The sequence below is a fragment of the Onychomys torridus genome, chromosome 23, assembly GCF_903995425.1.
Source record: "Onychomys torridus chromosome 23, mOncTor1.1, whole genome shotgun sequence".
NCBI classification, from domain to species: Eukaryota; Metazoa; Chordata; class Mammalia; order Rodentia; family Cricetidae; genus Onychomys; species Onychomys torridus.
In genome coordinates this window covers 9,240,184-9,259,366 of record NC_050465.1, presented here as the reverse complement: position 1 = coordinate 9,259,366, position 19,183 = coordinate 9,240,184, and the positions used below count along the sequence as shown (strand labels likewise).

General features: G+C 45.0%; 1 protein-coding gene across 1 annotated transcript in view; it reads right to left on the bottom strand.

The window, feature by feature from the left end:
* The window catches only part of Farp2 (FERM, ARH/RhoGEF and pleckstrin domain protein 2), a 96,798-nt gene extending 78,594 nt beyond the window's left edge, over window positions 1-18,204 (bottom strand). Inside the window, 2 exon segments of the mRNA XM_036173618.1 lie at window positions 1,931-2,141; window positions 18,124-18,204. Of these exon segments, the coding sequence (XP_036029511.1) occupies window positions 1,931-2,113 (183 nt within the window). The 5' untranslated portion in view covers window positions 2,114-2,141; window positions 18,124-18,204.
* Window positions 18,205-19,183: the final 979 nt, after the last annotated feature.

Sequence of the window (19,183 nt, the reverse complement as noted above, 5' to 3'; positions counted from 1 at the left end):
GTATTTAATCTTGGGGGGACTTTCAAATTATGTGGGTGCCTTGACTATGACAGAGGCTTTCATGGTTCTTGGTGAACTGAACTCAGTCTTCTGGGGATCTAGACGATCAACAGCCAACTAAGTCTCCCGGAGCAAGTGGCTTCTGAGTTCCTTGCCTCAGGCCCAAGAAGCACATGGAAATTTGGACAAGAAGTTAGAACACACAGTGTCCATTAATTAAGAAAAGGAAAGAACTCCCAAGAGTGGGAGTGGCTACAATGGAAGAATAACTTTTTTTTTAAGAGTCTTGCTCTGTAGCTCAGGCGGGTCTCTAATTTGTGGCAACCCTCCTGCTTCAGCCTCCTGAGTCCTGGGATTACAGGGGCATACAACCATATCTGCTACTTTATTTAAATCAATATTTAACCTTATAGCTCAGTTTGAGGTCAGCCTGGACTGTACACACAGTGAATTCTATGCCAATCTGGGCTATAGAATTAAACTGTGTCTCAAAACCAAACCAAAACCAAACCAGATAGATGGACAGTGTACAAACAGACCGGGATTACAGGGATCAATACAGTTCTCACTTCTATAAACCGGCATAACACTTGGAGATGAAACTAAAATGCTTCGAAAAGTCACACAAACAAGCTTTTGTTCTTGTCTAGTGTGGTCTCTTCAGGGTCTTACAGGCAGAAGCAGCACACTTCCCCCACTACCCTCACACCCTTGCACTGCAGAAGCTTCTCTGCTTGTGCTGACTCAGACAGACAGGGCTAACTGTGACTCACTCACTTTGTCCTTACAATCTATCTCAGGAGCAGTTTCCTAAATGGCATACCCACTAGCATGGCTGGAATTTAAAGGTTCAAAAAAGAATGTGGAGAAATCAGAACCCTTTAACACTGCTGATGGGAACAAAGAAGTAGTACCATGACTTTGGGAGACACATTGGTGAATCCTCAAATGACTAAACCTTGGAGTTACCATGTGATGTTGCAATTTGACTTCCTTGTCCAATACCAAAGAAATTAAAATATATGTTCACATAGAATCTTTTACAAGAAATGCTCATAAACAGCATTATTTACAGCCAAATGGTATACACTGACAAATGAAGTATTTTTAGCTACAAATCATCCTTAGCTATATACAGAGTTCAAGTTCAGTTTTGGCTACATTAGAACCTGTTCCAAAAAAAAAAAAAAAACCGTATAACTGTTACCCTGAACAAGTAAGTTCTGCACTAATAATGTGAACTGTCTCCCAATGTTAGCATTGGTGTGCACCTCCTCACACCAACGTTAGCATTGGTGTGCACCTCCTCACAACAGCAGGCCTCCCTCGCTGCACACTGCCAGACACCAGGTTCACTGTACACTGCCTCAGGAGGTCAAGCCCACACTACCTCTTACTATACACTAATTCACAATGTAAGGTTTACTGTATGCTGCCTGTCAGTGTAAGGCCTCACTGTACAGTGCATACTGATGTCACTTCTCACTGTGTAAACCTCGACCACAGGCTGGCTTCCTAGTGCTTATCCAGTCCTTGTACCAGCCCCCTGAGCAGGAAGGACTGATTTGGTGCTCAGACAGAAATGCTGACACATCTTAAGGCCATATGTCACCGATTATGGAGGTGCAAGGATCCCAGACACCTAGGTGGAGAGTGGAGAAGGTCTGAGTCAAAGCCATTTGGGTCACAGTTTGAATTCTTCTGCCATCCTCTTAAAACAAAAGAATGGAAACAATGGACCCTTCAGAATTTTATTTGAAAGTTAACTTAGATTTACTATTTCTAAAGACTCTGCTGGGCAGTTAGCAAAGCATCTCTTTACCTGAATAGACACACAACACAAACCCTTACCAGCAAAATGGAATCTGGTACAGATTACTTGTCTTTAGACCATAGAAGGAAATATGCCTTAAAAAATCATGCCTCTTACCTCAATGTCAAATACTTCCACAGTACTATCCAACAGCTTCACTCTGATGCGCAGGTGCTTCTCCTGCATCCTGGGTGAGAGAGTCTGCTCCGGTTCCAGGGTACTCACTCCAACAGAGGTCTGGCCGCCCAAGCGTGTCCCTGAAGTCGGTAAAACTCTGTATGTTCCTTCTATCTCTCCCATTCTTCATTAGTTGAAAGTGGAGGAAACACTAAAACAAAAATACACTAAATAACTACATTATTTAGGTATTAAAGCAATGTAAAAAAAAAATTGAGCTCATAAGAACCCGCAATATCGTGTATTTAACTTCTGTGAGTTTTAAATTACATTAACATAAGGAACATAAAGTTCTTCTTCTATACACAGAGTTGTAGCACAAAATGAATAAAACCCCTAGTAATATTTCCAAGGTTCTCTGAGCCAGATGCATATACTAAGTCACTGAACATCCAAGAAGCCATTCATGAGTGACATCATTACCACTCACTCACCTGGGACAGGGAGAAAACCTATGACTATTTCTCTTCCCAGAACTGCTCAATACCCAGCATGCCTTCCTCCTTCAGCCCAGTCACGTGCGCTAACAATTTGGTTCAAATGCTGGTCAATGTCCTTTCTAGTAAAAGTAACAGGAGAGCATCAACATGTGTCTGGCATGGTCACAGTGATATGAAGCAGCCACAGACCTGTCTTCTGCATCGGCTCAGTGAGCCAAGAAGGCCACAGGGGTGAAGCTAAAGGACATGGAAACAGCCAGACTTGTCTCTGCCACCTTCATACTCTGGCACCAAATGACAGCCTGGACAAGGACCTGGTGAATCCACACACCTGCCCCAGTCTATTCTCAAGCTGTGCCCCACCTGAAACCCACCATAACACTGGTACCACTATGCAGGACCATTTAAGATGACACTGGAGGATCATTTTCAACCCTTCGTGTTGCATGAAAGAAAAGCCTGTTTTTAAGCTGTTCGGTCTAATAGGGTAATTTAATAAAGAGCAAGCTAAATATCTGCTAGAATCTCAATATTGTTTTCCCTTGTACTAAGGTACTTATTCTTCTTAAATCTATTATTTATGTCTAAAAATCAAATTAATGAAAATAAAGGAGCAGGGATGTGGCCTGGTTATTACCGCGCTTGCCTGGCATGAACAAAGTCCTGAGTTCAATCTCCAGCATGACATAAAGCAGGTGGTGGTGGCACACACCTAATTCCAGCACACAGGAGCAGGGGCAGAAGGATGGGTCTGAGGTCAAGATCATCCATGGCTACGCAGCAAGTTCTAGGCCAGCTTGGTCTATATGGGACCCTCTCTTAAAAAACAAAAAACAAACCTAAACAAGCTGAGTGTGGAGGTACATGCCTTAATTTCAGCATGCAGGAGGCAGAGGCAAGAGACATTCTGAGTCGGAAGCCAGCCTGGTCTACAGAGTGAGAACTTGCCTTCAAAACAAACAACAAAGAAAAAAAGAAAAATGTTTTAACAGTAAAACCATGGTAGCAAAAGAAACAGGCCAACATGGTAGAAGTGCGACACATACACCAGATGTTTAACAATGAAGAAGGTAGTCTGCAAAACTTACTTTATTTCTCTTGAATCACGTTGTAAGTGTGTTCTGCTAATGTAGCAACCTTTTAAAGAATTTCTTTCTCTTGGGCTGGAGCTGTGGCTCAGTGGCAGAAGGCTAGCCCAGCATGGCACAAGGGTCTGAGTTAAACCCTCAGCACTAAGAACACAAAAGCAGCAAACTCAATCACAGCCACCGTAGCTGCCAGGCCTTCCCCGTTTTCATGAATATCTTATCAAGACCAACCAACAAAAGGATCTTGTAGCCTTTGAATGACATTTGAAAAGCTTCCTCATGACTCACTACCGACCAATTCCTTCTTACAGCCACATCCCACAAGGATCTTAACTGACAAGTGCTGCATGCACCCAGTTTATCAAAGGAGGTTAAAATCTTTTGGCAAAGTGCAACATTCGGGCCAGCGAGAAGGTTCAGCAAGTAAAGGCACTTTGCCAAGCCCATGACCTGGCCTGGGCCACCAGGACTCACACAGTGGAAGAACAGAACTGACTCCAGAAAACTGTTCTCTGACCTCCACAAATGTGCCACATATGTGCATCCACACATATGCACACAAATATTTTTTAAAAAGCATAACGTGAGAAAAGTGATGAAGTGATACATTATCGCATCAAGTTAATTTCCCATCTCAATTCCTGTATAGAGCCAGTTCAAACCAATGAATAGGCCAGCTACCTATATGTGAGGCTCAGGTAGCTGTGACCTGCCATGCTTTGGAAGCGTTCCAGTCTGTATGCTCCCTGAGGGCAGGACTAGATCCTCACTGTGTCTGGCAGCTAAGTAGTTACTTAGTATCGGTGGCATTAAAGAAATTGCACTGTGTAGCTAAGTAGTTACTTAATATCTGCGGCGTTAAAGAAACTGCACTGTCTCATCAAGCAGTATACTGCATACAGTCATAAGACTGAAGACTGACCACAGCAGACCAGCACTTAAGAGTGTCCACACCGTCAATGTTAGCACACGTCTATGAAGCTTTGAAAACTACCATCATGAACGTTTTCACTTCACTTTCACAAAATTTTAATACAAAAGAGACTGTAAATGGAGACTTCTGCCTTCAGGGTCCCTCCACAGTGGAAGCAGATGAAAATACAAACTGCAGCCTCTATGTTCTTCCTCAGTTTACGTTTCTCAAATACTGAATCGTCAAGTGTTCTTGCTGAAGTCTGAGTGTGAACTGTTCCAGAAGGTCTCAGTGTTAAAGGCCTGGCTACCATCTGATGGGCTTTTGAGAAATGACTGAATTATGAGGGCTCTAACCCTGTGGTGGATTAACCCACTGACAGGTTCATAATTGGATGGCATTACTGCCTTAGGGCCTACCTGGAGGAAGTAGGCCAGCGGGGTCAGCCACTTTACTCCACCACATGCTCTCTGCCATGATGTTCTTTCACTACAAACGGACCCAGAAGCAATGGGGAGTGACTGTGACTAAAACCTGAGACTGATTCAGAATAAACCCCTCTTCCCTGGAGTTGTTTTCTCGGGTATTTTGTTATAGTGATGGGAAAATTGATTAACTTTAGTTCTTCTGAAAAAGTGTGCTCATTAAAGCCAATCTTCCCTTAAGCAGGGCTACAACTCTGAAGATTCTATTGTCAGAGGCTATTTATATAATTTATCTTACCATGTAATTTTCACTTGTATTTTATATGTATTAATTTAGAGACAGGGTTTTGTTATCTTCCCTGACTGAATCCACCCTCTTGCCTTAGCTTCCCACGGGTTGGGCAATGGATACATGACACGGGGCTCAGCTTCTATGTTGAAAGGAAAAAATTCTTCAGGTTTTCTTTTGTACTTGTTTTTGTTTTTTGAGACAGGGTTTCTCTGTCTAGCCTCGGCTGTCCTGGAACCCACTCTGTAAAGCAGGCTGGCCCTGAACTCACAGAGCTCCTCTGCCTCTGCCTCCTGAGTGCTGGGATTAAAGGTATGTGCCACCACCGCCCAGCTTGTATTTGTTATAAGATGGTTGCATCTAACCATGCAGTTTTAAGAAAATGAACAAGGATAACCACAGGACCTAGAAATACACACTAAGATGAAAAAAAAAACATACCAAAAAAAAATGCAAGGGAAGTCATTGCTAGTTTACTCAGGGTAAGAGTCCCTCTCTTACTTAAACAGGGCACAGGGTAAGCACTCCTAAGGCAGACAGAGTTCACTTTATAAAGCATTAAACCACACAGTGTGGTGGCATACACATGCATCTAGGAGGCTAAGGCAGGTGGTCACAAGTTCAAGACCAGCCTGGGCTACATAGTAAGAATTTGTCTCTTAACAAATGCTCTTAACCACTGGACCATCTCTCTAGCCCAGGTCCTTACATATTTTTATTTTTTATGTGTATAGGTGTTTTGCCCACATGTATTTCTGAGCACCTCATGAGTACAGTGCCTGAGGTCATAAAAGAGCATCAGATCTCCTGGAACTTGAATTGTGGACAGTTGTGAGTCACCATATAGATGCTGGGAACTGAAGCGGGATCCTTTTTCAAAAAATATTTATTTATTTATTTATTTACTTATTCATTTGTGTGGGTGTGTATGTATGTGCCACATGCCAATAGGAGCCTGTGGAGGTCAAAAGAAAGCACTGGATCCTCTGGTACTGAAGTTACAGATGGTTGTGAACCATCATGTGGGTGCTGGGAACCGAACCTGGGTCCTTTTGCAAGAGCAGTAAGCCTTCCTGCCTTCCTCCTCCCCTTCTTTCCTTTTGTATATGAGTGTTTTGCTTGCGTGTGTGTCCGTGCCTGAAGCCTGAGGAGGGCAGAGGAGGGCACTGGGTCCCTGAAATGAGTTATGGAAGGTTGTGAGCTGTCATGTGGGTGCTGGCAATCAAACCCAGGTCCTCTGCAAGAACAAATGCTCTTAAACATTCTCTCTCAAAAACAAAACAAATGGAACTAGAGATGACACAGCAGTTAAGAGCACTTGCTATTCTTGCAGAGAAGCTGAATTTAGTTCCTAGCACTCACATCAGTAAGCTTACAACCTGTAGCTCCCGATCCAGGGAATCTGACACTCTCTTTTGGCCTCTGAAGGCACCTGCATGAACATGTGCACACACATATAAAACAGATATTTTTTTTTAAATCTTACACAATTAAGCCATAAGTTCATATTGTATATGTATATTTAGTAAAAATATATTTAAAACAGATTAACTATAACCTAGCTGTAACTTTTCATTTAATATAAATTAGTTCATCGGCCATGAGAACACAAGACACAGAAGAGTTCAAGGGATATCAAAGCTCTCGTGAACTAAGAGTCTCACCAGGGAAACCACTGCAAGCTTACACACCTTCTGAGCAGTGACCTTTGTCTTTCTTTTCATCTGGTTCAAAGAGAGTCATTCATAGAGCTGCAGCTGAGACCCAGAGTCTATTCACACTGGTTTGGATAAGAAATGACCCTGAAGGCACTGTGCTGCAATTTCAAAGACAAATCTGTTTGCTGTTGGCAACAGTGAGTGATGTGGCGTGAACTATCCACTTAACAAGTACTCAGATTTAAGGTGGAGTCTGAGACAGGGACTTAAGGTGAGACTTGACGGCTCAGCGTATTACTAAGTTTAGGAGAGATGAAAATAACTGGATAGAAAACTGTTAGACAATCCCAGTGTAGGGAATGCTGGTCAATCTTCATCTCTGGTCTCTCAACTGGTTCAGAAGCAGCCAACAGCCAGGCTCTTGCTGCAGAATCACAGGCTGCTTCCTTCACTCAGTGTCTTTTGCTTTAGTCTGACATGAGAATAATTGGGGGGGAGGTAGAATATGCCCTGAATTTGCCTTATGTAAGATCTGACCTAACAGGAATGAACTTTGTTTTGTTTTGTGTGTTTATAAAGAAATACTAAGAAGACTAGGTCGGAAGAAACACAGTCCTGGGAGCCTACAGTCCACTTCTGCCCTGTCCTGGTATCTGCTGGAGCACCACCCCCCCCGAAGTCCACAGAAAGGCAGGGCAAAGAACCAGCAACCTATATAGGGACTCAAGCAATTTTCTCATCTCTTTTTCCATGTGAATGGAATGCTTTGTAGTTTGCATTCCTAAAAATATCTCTAGTAGCTAGATACAATTTCCATCATTTTGTACCACTCACTACAAATTTGGCTGCTTTGGTTATGTTCCCATTTAAAAATAATAATTTTAAAAACCCTGTGATATGTCATTTCCTAAAGTTGGAAAATTCAGCCCAAAAGTAGGTAAAGGCTTTGGGGATGGTGGTGATGTAACAGACGTCTACTCTGGTAAGGCTGCTGACAGTGGAGGGATGTATAGGACGGAATGTGTAAGGGAAAGCCCTGCACTAAAGCGGCTTAAGCAAATAAATGAATAGAGGCTGCAAAGGAACACTTAACCCAGAAGAGACAGAGTCAGCTTTGAGCCTCGATCTGGTTACCAAGATTCTAGCTCTCCCTGAACAAAGGCACAATCCACTGTCCACAGTTAAGGGAGCTAGCTAGAATGCTGTTGGGCAGTGAACATCTGCCTTCCTTGAAATCCTGGGTCCTAATAGGAGAATTAAGAGGCAAGGTTCTTTATTGACTAGCCAAAGAGACAGAGTATGATACTTAGCATTTTCATGAAATTTGTCTAACAGGTCTAAAATCTACTCAATGTTACGAACTTTAAAAACGTTTGTGTGCATGTGTATGGGCATATCTGCTCCACAGCATGTATGTGGAGGTCATAGGACATCTTGTGGGAGTTGGTTCTCTCGGTCTTCCATGTGGTTCAAGGATGGAACTATAGTCATTAGGTTTGGCAGCAAGTGCCTTTATCAGCTGAGCCTTCTCACCGGCCCATGAGTCATCTTCCATACATGGACTCCAACCTAGTCCTCCAACCTTGGGCTACACTACTGCAGTACAGCAAGGGATGGGCCCCTCCTTCTCTAAGCACAACTGATTTAAAAAAAAAAAAAAAGTAAGCAAGTTAATCAATATGCAGAAGCTGAAAAACAATGTCGGGGTTTATATTACAGGGCAAGGTTCAAAGAACTGATGAGAAACAGCTAGCTAGGCAGACGGGCAGGTGTGAGCATCCACACCCTTCCTAGGAGTTTCACTGTCTAAACAATCAGCACCTCCCTAGACACAGTTGCAGCACTGCCAGGCGGAAGCTGACGTGGCCTTAGCACCGCAGAAACCACAGCTGGAGTCATCCCCTGCACCAATGTGGACAAGTGAGCCCAGCAGCTGACACCGGCTCCTCACCCGGATCCATCAAGACTTTAAGAAGGCCAGGGAAGAGCTGGGGAGATGGCTCAGTTGGTCAAGTGCTTGCTGTACAAGCATGAGGACCTGAGTGTGCATCCCCAGAATGTTGTGAGATATTTGTACACTGTGTGAAGATGTGTTGCTGTGGTTGGTGTTGATAAATAAAGTGCTGAATAGCCAATAGCTAGGCAGGAAGAGGTTAGGCAGGACTTCTGGGGACAGAAGAAGAGAGGCTGAATCACCAGCCAAATGCAGAGGAAGCAGAATGGGCAGGATGGAGAAAGGTAACACCATGTGGCAGAACATAGATTAACATAAATTGGTTAATTTAAGTTATAAGAGCTAGCTGAGAGAGGCCTAAGCTAAGCCAAGCTTTCATAATTAATAGTAAGTTTCCAGGTTGTTATTTCCAGGTTGGCAGTCTAAAGATAGTCCAACAAGAAAGCTTGCTACACCAGAACCCACAAAAACCAGGTATGCCTGTAGTCCTGGTGCTGGGGAGGCTGTGACAGGCAGGCCGCCCCTTGGGGTTTGCTGGCCCACCAGTCTCATTTAATTTGTAAACTCTAAGTTCAGCGTCTTAGCCACTTTTCTCTTGCTGTAACAAAATACCATGTCCAACGCAGCTCACAAAGAACTTGGGGCTTACAGTCTCAGAGGGTTAGAGTCCATGATGGCGAAACAAAGGCATTGGGACAGGAGCAGCAGAGAGCTTATCTCTTGACCCAACAGCTGGAAGCAGAAAGAGCAAGACACACTGGGACTGGCAAGAGTCTGCTGAAACCTCAAACCCACCCCAAGTGACACACCTCTTCCAAAAAGGCCATGCATACCTCGTAATCAATCCTTCCCAAACAGTCCGCCAACTGGGGACCAAGTGTTCAAAGATACGATCAGATGCATTCGATCCACGTTTAGTAAGAGGCCTTGTTTCCAAAAGTAAGGTGGAAAGTGACTGAAGATGACACCTGAAGTCAACATATATCCACACACGTGTATGCACACCCACAGTATACACACACACACACACACACACACACACACACACACACACCCCAGAGAGAGGTATGTATTTGCTAGAACAAGGACAGCAGATTCTTGGTGTAAAATTTTAGAACCATCACACACAGGATCCAGTCCCAGCTCTGCCACTGACCCACAACTGTCGTAAGCATCTCAATGGAAAACAACAACAACTGAAAGTTGATGTGCCAACTAGTGTGTAGTACTTATAGCCCAAATAAAACCAGCCTCACGGGGCTCTGGGATCAGTCTTCCAACCTGGGCAAGTCCAGCAAAAGCTACAGAATAAAGACCCTTCACACAAACACCACAGAATAAACAAGGCAACGGGTCCAAAGACGCGTCCACCTTGCAGCTCTACCTTCTCTCTCTAGTCGTTTATCTATCTGAACTTTAAACAGATTTCTAATTTCCATCACTTGGTGCTTCAGACAACTGCTAGATGCTCTAATTTTACATAAAACAAAATTCTGTAACTGAAAAAAATCTTTTTGTGGTGGCCTCATAAGCTCTAGGCAAGTGCCGCAGGTCCAGGTTTAACCCCCAGCACAAGCAGCCACCTGCACTGTTGGCTCCTGGCCCTTCTAAGGCAGGAAGAATACATTGAACACATGAGTTCTAACTCTCCACCTCTCTCTTCTGGTGTCAGCTGGAGACAGACCCCCACAGAACTCTAATCACATGGGTGGACCACCTGAATCCAGGCCAGCCTCATTATTTCGCCTCATTATTTCGATGTTAGCTGATTAGTACCATTAATTATATCTGCAAAGTGTCTTGCTATCTAACAACACATTTCTGGGATGAACACTAGGAATTAATGGCCACGGAGGTCACAATCCTGTCTTAGGGTTTCCATTACTGTGATGAGACACTGTGGCCGAAAAGCAAGTTGGGGATGTTTATTTGGCTTACACTTACACAGCACTGCTCGTCATCAAAGGAAGTCAGGACAGGAACTCAAACGGCAGGAATCTGGAGGCAGGAGCTGATGCAGAGGCCTTGAAGGAATGCTGCTTACTGTCTTCCCTGGCTTGCTCAGCCTGCCTTCTTATAGAACCCAGGACCACCAGCCCAGGGATGGAACCACCCACAATGTGCTAGGCCCTCCCCCATCAATCACTAAAAAGTGCCTTATAGCCAGATCTTATTGGGGCATTTTCTCAGTTGAGGTTCCCTCCTTTCAGATAACTGTGCTTTTGTACAAGGTGACATACTGGCCAGCACACTAACAATCACAAAGTTCTCAGATCGGTTCCATATTTACATCACTTCACTTTCTGTCTTTTGCTTGTGAGCATTTCCCTGGATTTTCATGTCTGAGTATCTTTGGATTATATCCTATACTTTTGAAACACTGTGCTGTGGAGTATAGGCCTTATTTCAGTCCTGTGGAGCATACTGGTATTTCTGATGAGCAGACACTGGCCTGGCTACATTTAGGCTGCAGTCCCATCCAGTCTTCTATGGAATACTGTCTCAGTGCTAACTCCACTTCAGAGCACTGATGTTCCCTGGTAAAACCCTACATGTGTTCCACTTACCCTGATGCTAGCTGCAGAGGCCCGAAGAAAGCATTGGATCCCTTGGAACTGGTTGTGAACTGACATGTGAGTTTGGGGAACTGAACACAGGTCCTCTGGAAAAACAGCCAGTACTCTAATCCAATGAATCATCTCTCCAGACCCTGGTTCTCAGTTTCTGACCCACATATGATCAGTGTTGAGCCCCTAAGTCCATAAAATTTTAAGGGGCAACTTTCTCTCTGTGGCCTCTCTTTTCAGTCCTTTAGCCAGAACTCCGGAGCTTTAGCAGCCCTGCTGGCCTACAAATTGTACTTTGCCTGGGATGGAGCTCCAAGGGGGTAGAGGGGGAGGCAACTGCTAGGCGATGATGAAGAGGCAAGGAGGGAAAATGGTGGACTTGCCCCACTCTCCACTGGAGCTCAAACTAGAAGGCTTCTCTGTGGCTCTCCCTATCCCTACCTGAAGCCTACTTCCAGGTTTTGAATAGTCTGATAGCACTACTGGGAAAACAGTGGGGCAGGGGAGAGAGAACAGGAGGCTGTTGATGGCATTCATCTCCACGGCCCATTAACTTTTGCTTGCCAGAGTCCTCCGCAGCTGCATCACACACATATCCAGATGTTCTAGCTAATGAGTGGGAGGGCCAGGATGAATGGCGTGTGCATTCCCAGAAACTAAGCTCCACTATCCCACATTTTATTTTTTTATTTTATTTTATTTTTCTATTATCAGCTTGATACAGTACAAATTCTTATCCTAATAGTGAAATGTTTCACTGAAGCTTACCCAGTGTTTAAGTAAAACCAAAACTTATTATAAGCCACAGTCATCCTAGGGTCCCCCCTGCTATGTAGCCTCCCTCATTCTGTATCACACATTTTTAAACCATGAGCCAAAACAAACCCATCCTCCCTAAAAAACAAGCCACATATGATTATGGTGGTTCTCACCGGGAGAGAGTAAAGGACTGATTTTTACTCTTCTTTCCAATGTAAAATTATTTCCCAACTTTTTACAGTAATGAATGTATACATAACCTTTGACATCACACAGCACCTGTAAAGGCCTGCTTCATGATTTACTGATAGCTGCCGACCTTCCAGAGAAGGCAAGAATACTGTCCCTTGTCTAAGAGTTTATAGTTGTTCTTGTTTTGTTTTTCTAAAACAATTCAATTAATAAATATGTTTAGTTGAGTGTGGTGATGCATGTATTTAATCCCAGCACTTGAGAAGCAGAGGCAGGTGGATCCTTGAGTTCGAGGCCAGCTTGGGCTACAGAATATGTTCCAGGACAGCCAAGGCTACACAAAGAAACCCTGTCTCAAAAAGCCAAAAGTAAATAAACAAATCAAGCAAAACTTTTAACACCGGAATTAATTTAGATATTATGGTCTGCTCTCCATATTAACTACTACTGAAGAAACTGTGACTTTAATAAAATAGACAAAATATTTAGTAAAGCCTTGTAAGTTAATTTCCAACATCACTTCCTCCTTCCCAAACAAATTCCCACTAGCCAAGGAAAATGCACTTAGGACTTTCACTCTACACTACTGGTTTATTTGGCATCAAGCATGGGTATAAAACTGCCCCCAGTCAAAGTTAACTTGATTAAAAAAAACTAGTCTGGCTCAGGTTTCTAGGTCTCTCACATGGGCCTCAGGTCCAAGGTACTGGTACGGCCCCAAGCAAAGTGTTCCTATTGTCATGTTTCTGTAAAATTTACTAAAAAGTTATTCTGATTGTAACCACTTAAGGTTGCTGGATCTTTCTGGTGTAACTGCCTGTGCCAGTCTCCCCATGAGAAGGTAGCTTGGAGGAGCAGCTGGCACTTCTGGGAGCAGATAAGGACCTACTAAGGTGGACGTACATTCAAATGAAGTGAGCCCAAAATGCTGCCCACACTCTGTGGCCCTAGGCAGTCAGCACAAATGGGTCCCCTAGTGTCTGGCCTGGAAGGGACATGGACAATGGAAAAGAAACCAGAAGACGGAAATACAAGGAGCCGGAAGCTCCTTCATGAGGACATTTTCAATAGATCTGTTAAACTCTAGGCAGAGTTCAGTTCTCAGAAGACAAAGTACAAATCCTTACCTATCAGAAAAACAGGTCAATAATACAGAACTACAATTGTAAATATATGAATATTTTTCTTCTTTATTAAATGTACTTGCGCAAAATAGAATGAAGATCTTTCTGCTCCCCTCACCCCAACTCCCCGGCCCCAGAAACACAAAACTGTGCATTATTATAAAATATGCCTATATGTGAAATCATAAATTATGTATCCTACCAATAAAAAAAATGTATCAGCTATTCTAGAGGGATGAATGAATTTTATTTTCTCTCTGTCAGGAAAAGGAAATTAAAAATACATAGCTAAGAAAAAAGGGATTATATGTCAGGTAATAAATGTGTCCTTCCTTCTTTCCAAACAGGGTCTCATGTAGCCCAGGCTGTCTTTGATGACCCTGAACTTCTAGTTTTCCTGTCTCTACCACCCTATGCTGAGATCACAGGGATGTATCACTAGGTCAGGTTTATGTGGCTCTGAAGATCAAACCCGGGGCTTTGTGTATGTTAGGAAAGCGATCACTCGTTATTAGCTACATTCCTAGCTCCTTACTTTTTCTCATACGAAACAAATGTTTATTTAATGAATTAACTTTTATCTGTAACCTTATTTCTTTAAAGGAGATTTATATTTATTATTTTAAATTGTGTGTGTGCACGCGCATGCACGTGCATGCGTGTGCATGTGTGTGTGTATGTGCACTCACATGAACACACACACATTTTGAGTGCAGGTACCCACAGAGACCAAAAGTGTCTGATCCTTCTGGTAATGGAATTATAGCCAATTGTGAGCCACCTACCCTTTTCTAGTTATATATGCTGCAGGCTCCACAAAACTTAGCATCAGAGGTTGCCCCCACGCAAAACTTTATTACTGTATTGTATTACTGATTTGTTATTATTTTGTATTTCAAACATTTACTAATCATTTGTTCTGATGATATAGAAACTCTAAATGTTTAAGGATACAGGAACTTCTAAGGGAGAAAAATCTCTACAATGCAGTGGGATTGTTAGATTAGATGGTAGTTAAGTATGCTAGATAAAGTGAGGATGGCAGAGGGGAATTTGGCAGGTGGAGGAGCAGTTGGGATGGAGGGAAAGTCTAACCAAAAAGACTTATCAATCCTCATTCACATGACAGTAGCTACTATGTCCCAAATGACCCCCACTGCCAGGAGGCCCAGATCAAGCCCTTTGCTTTACACTGTATCATTTACTGCTCACAACCACCTGTAATAGTGGCAGTACAGCTCAAGGAACTCCAGCTCATGGAGGAGAATGACTTGGCAGTTCCTCACCTCTGCAGAGGGCCTCAACTCCACCCTGACTCTATAGTGTACACACAAAGGAATTGAATCAAGAAAGGGAACCAACCAAGTGAGCACAGGAGACCACTCACCCACCGCAGTCACATCGAGGAAAAAGAAAATCACTAGAGCAGTGGCCGCCCAGGCTCAATGGGGTGGGGGTGGGGCCAACAGGAGGCAAGAGATCAGGTGGAGCATAGTGGCACTTGCACGCCTAAGAAAGAGCCAGGCAGATTTCTATGAGTTCAAGGCCAGCCTGATCTACATATTGAGTTCCAGGACAGCCAGGGTTACATGGCCAGACCCTGTCTCACTCCGGTGGGGTGGACACATTACCTGTGTGTGAACAGGGTTAGGGGAAAGGCAGAATACAGCCAGTTCAAGACACCAGAGGAGAGCAGAGGAGGCTGCCTGAGGCTGGGCTGTTAGGGCTCCAGCAGGTCAACTAGATGGAAGTCCATACTGAAGCAGGTTTTGAAGCTGGGGTGGGATATTACTAAATTTATTTTGGGATGTGATCAGGATGGGCTGGGGAGGAGAGATGAGCCAAAGCAGGCTTCCTCCTGGGAACCTGTTGTCACAATACCTTTGTCTTTTAATTACATTTACTTGTGTATGTGTGTGCACATGTTTGACATTGCTCACATAAAGAAGTCAGAGCACAGCTTTTGGGAATCATTTATCCCCTTCTACCATGTGTGTCTCTGGTTCCAATGCAGGTCATGAGGCTTGGTAGCAAGCACCTATTCCCATTCAGCCATCTAACCATCCTCAGGTGTTTTTTTTTTTTTTTATTTTAAAGAAGTAATAAACTAAAATACCTTAGTATTTAGGCTTCGTGGGAAATAATCTTATAAGACTAAAACAAAGTCACTCAAAGCATTCTGTCCTCCTGATTCTGTCCATGTCCTCAAGCATTTTTTTTTACACTTGAATTTTTGTGTACACACCATTTCATTTTTAAGCTCAAAGGCATATTTGAAGCATCTTTCTCAAAATCAAAATGGTTCAAATTATGCTTTGAGGAGAGACAGGAATGAGCTTGCCAAAGAATGTTTACTGGCCAAGAGTACTTACTTAACCACCTGACTGATACAATGTTTGCTGATCTGATTATTTTTTAAAAGTGGGATTTCAAAAATCAAAATATCACACACTGGCTAGTAGTTGCTTTCCAAAAATAGTAGACCACAATCCTCTCCAACATAAACACTCCCAAGAAAATTATAACACTGGAATTTATCATACTAAGTTCTTTGAGATCCTCAACTTTCCAGCTTTCCTCGATAAAGTCAAACCCTCACATCAACAGATACATTAGAGCCAACTGACTGTACACATACTGACCTAAGAGAGCAGACTGAACTCTCCAACTTTTCCATGTGCTCTGGTCACACACCTAGCACTGCATGGCGTGTACAAAGCTCATGAAGGGAAAATGGGGGAAAGGAAAATTGTAACTGAAACAGTAGGCAGAATTTAGGGAAAGCCATTAACATCTGAATACAGGTGTTCCTGTGACCAGAAGCAGGAATGTCTGGAAAGGAGAAAAGCGACAAACAGACAGATATGACTTCCCATGGGGATTACCCATGGATTAATCTCTGCTTAGGCAATCCAGTTCAGATCCTTCCCTCCAAGCAGGTAACTGTGGCATCGCCAGTGCTCTACCAACTCATCTGACAAATGCCCAGGGTTAGCCTGTGCTACTGTTTACTCAGGCTGTTCTTTCACTTGGTAGTAACAATTACCGAAGTTCATAAAGTACTTAATTCAAGGCATCTTAACAGCTGTCAAAAGCTGATTCTTAGTCTTCACAACAACCCTAGGAGGTAAGTACGTTTTAAACCACTTCACGGATAAGGAGTCTAAGGCAGGGATAAATGAGGGATATGCCTCACGGTGACTTCCTCTTCGGTAAAGGAATTTGTAGGAAGGAACCTAATTCGCCATTAGCACCCATAAAATGTAGCAAAGCAGGGTCATTAGAGAAGCAGGGGCGATGACCAGTTTTGCACACAAGCCAGAATGTCATCCTACACCCACCAGTTAACTTCTTCCTGTCCTTTATAATGGAGTTGTGCAAAGGCACTCATGATGCACACCTGTCCCATCAGCACTCAGAGGGCTGAGCTATGAGGGTGGTGAGCTGGAGACCAGCCTGGGCTATGGAAACTGTCTCGGTAAAATCTGTGGGGGATGTGGGTGGGAATGTGGGAAGGCTGTGCAGCTTGGGCATGTCTCCTTCGAAGACTTTAGAACTGACAAAATAACAGCCATAAAAGAGCTTCACAGACCACTTTTTGTGTCCGGAAATTCACAAAAAAAAACTTATTTAGCCTACAAGTAAAGGTTACTTCACACCTCCCTATTTCAAACGACCTCTTTCATCTAACAGAGAGAATCTGTAGTGCCGATTATAATACTGCCACCACAAGCCCCCCTCAAATTCAGTGTTACCCACTAATTACCAAACATTTTCACAGTGGCCCAGTCAAAAACACCTCATGGAAACAAAACAAAGCTAGAGAGAAAAGTCACCCTTGAAAGATTCTGCTCGGACTTCTAAATCTTTCCATTCTTTCTGAACTAGTACTATGTATCGACATTATTTCCTCCATGAATGCCTTGCTTTCGTTTCGATTCTTCACCACCATTCCTGGGACATGAAAGATTCTGAGAAATCACTGCCGCATGTAAATGGCAAAGGTGTTTATCCTCTAGAGTGAGTGAAATGCAATGGACCAGAACTATTTCTAGATCCTAGTAGAGTAAGAACACTGACACCTGATTCTCGGTTTTGAAGGAAAGGCTGGGAAGAAAAAACAGGGAGTGGCCAATGCCCTTCTGGGCTTTCATTTGTGGCTCTTGGTGCTGCTTCCCAAGGCTCCTGCTTTGTTGCTCACTGGCCTGGGGGAGGGGGTAATCTTCAGGAGGGCACTCTAGTGGCCCTTAGCTCTCCAGGAGACACCCAGTGCCCAGGAGAGACGCCCAAACTCTCGATCATCCCCCTTTCCCGGCAGCTGGCCTCCACGTGTGAGGTTCCTGCCCTCGGTCCTCTGCTGACAGCCAGGCTCCACTCGGAACTCCAACTCCGCAGCTATCAGCCCTCCCCGGACTGCCCATCTACACCAGCAACACTCCCGTCCTCAGCGGACATCCAGTCTCGACCCGACTCTCCTCCCTTCGCCCTCCACGGAGAGGCCGTTCACAGACGTGTGTTGTCACACGCGGACTGGATGAGGAGCTGGCGCGCCTCGCGAAGGCCTCAGAGCCCGGGCGTGGACTTTCTCCGGTGGACCGCCAGCCTCAGGCCTGGGCCGGCTCAGGTTCCACTGAGGTTCGGCCAACGAAGGTAAGCCCAAGCTCGCCCCACCGCCCCTGCGCGACTCGTCCCCCTGCCCACGCCCACGGCCGCCGCGTCCTCACCGTGCCACACCGGCCTGCGCCGCCGCCAGCCAGGCCTCCTCCACGTCCTGCGCCCGCGCCGCCCGATCCCGACAGCTAGCTGCTTCCCCGCCCCCGCCGAGCGTCCGCCGCAGCCCCGCCCCCCCGCGGACGCACCGCCGATTGGCCTGCGGGCGGGTCCTCCCGACCGGCGCCTGCGAGCGCAGCACTTCGTCCTGATTGGTGATCACACGGGGGAGGGCGGGGCGAGAGAGAACCATACTGTCAAAAGCAAAGCGGGGCAGCTCCTCCGCGGGTGGGACCAAGCTTCCGCGCAGTGGGCGGGTCTTCGGTCCTGGGAGGGGTTTGGGGAGCCGAGAACTCTGTGCTGGGTGGGACTTACGGAAGTTCTTAGTCTTACTCTTCGCTTTGGCACGCCGGGAAGATTCGGTCTTGGACCCGACTTCGGAACAACTTGAGGACTCAGCCCTGGATTGGACTCTGGAACGCGGGTGGGCTCTACGTAAGCCTTGGGCGGGACTTTGGCACATGGGCGGGTCTCAGCCCACAGCCTGGCTTTGAGTGCAGCCTGCTCCCAGCTCGTGGAACTGTCCTGGCACTCTTAAGCCTTGGTCATGCCCCCGACTGCCAGCCTCCTCCTTGCCTCCCATCCATCGTGGCCCACCTGGGAAGAGTGGAATTGTGGTCTGTGGGCACCAGATATTACTAAAAGGTCGCTTTTGAGGTACTGTACCAGAGGCGGGCTATGTCAAGGAAGACCCCTGGAAGCCTTCCTTGTTCCCTTCTGGTTGAGGCTCTTTCTGGGAATCAAAATGGTGAGACCTGATCCTGGGCCCTCCACTCCTGTGACTTTCAACACCCTCATTTTCTTCTTCCATTGGTTAACGGGCCCTGCACAGCCAGCCCTCTCAACCTCGCCCAGGCCAACTCAATCCAGGAACGATTCGGCGCACAGCCCTAAGCGATTCATACAAAACACTGGCCTTTGGAGAGAAGTCCGTAAGACAAGATGGGAGGGCCTCAGCTTCCCCAAGGCAAACTAGGCTCAGCAATGTGGAGAGGGCTCCCAACTTTCTCCACC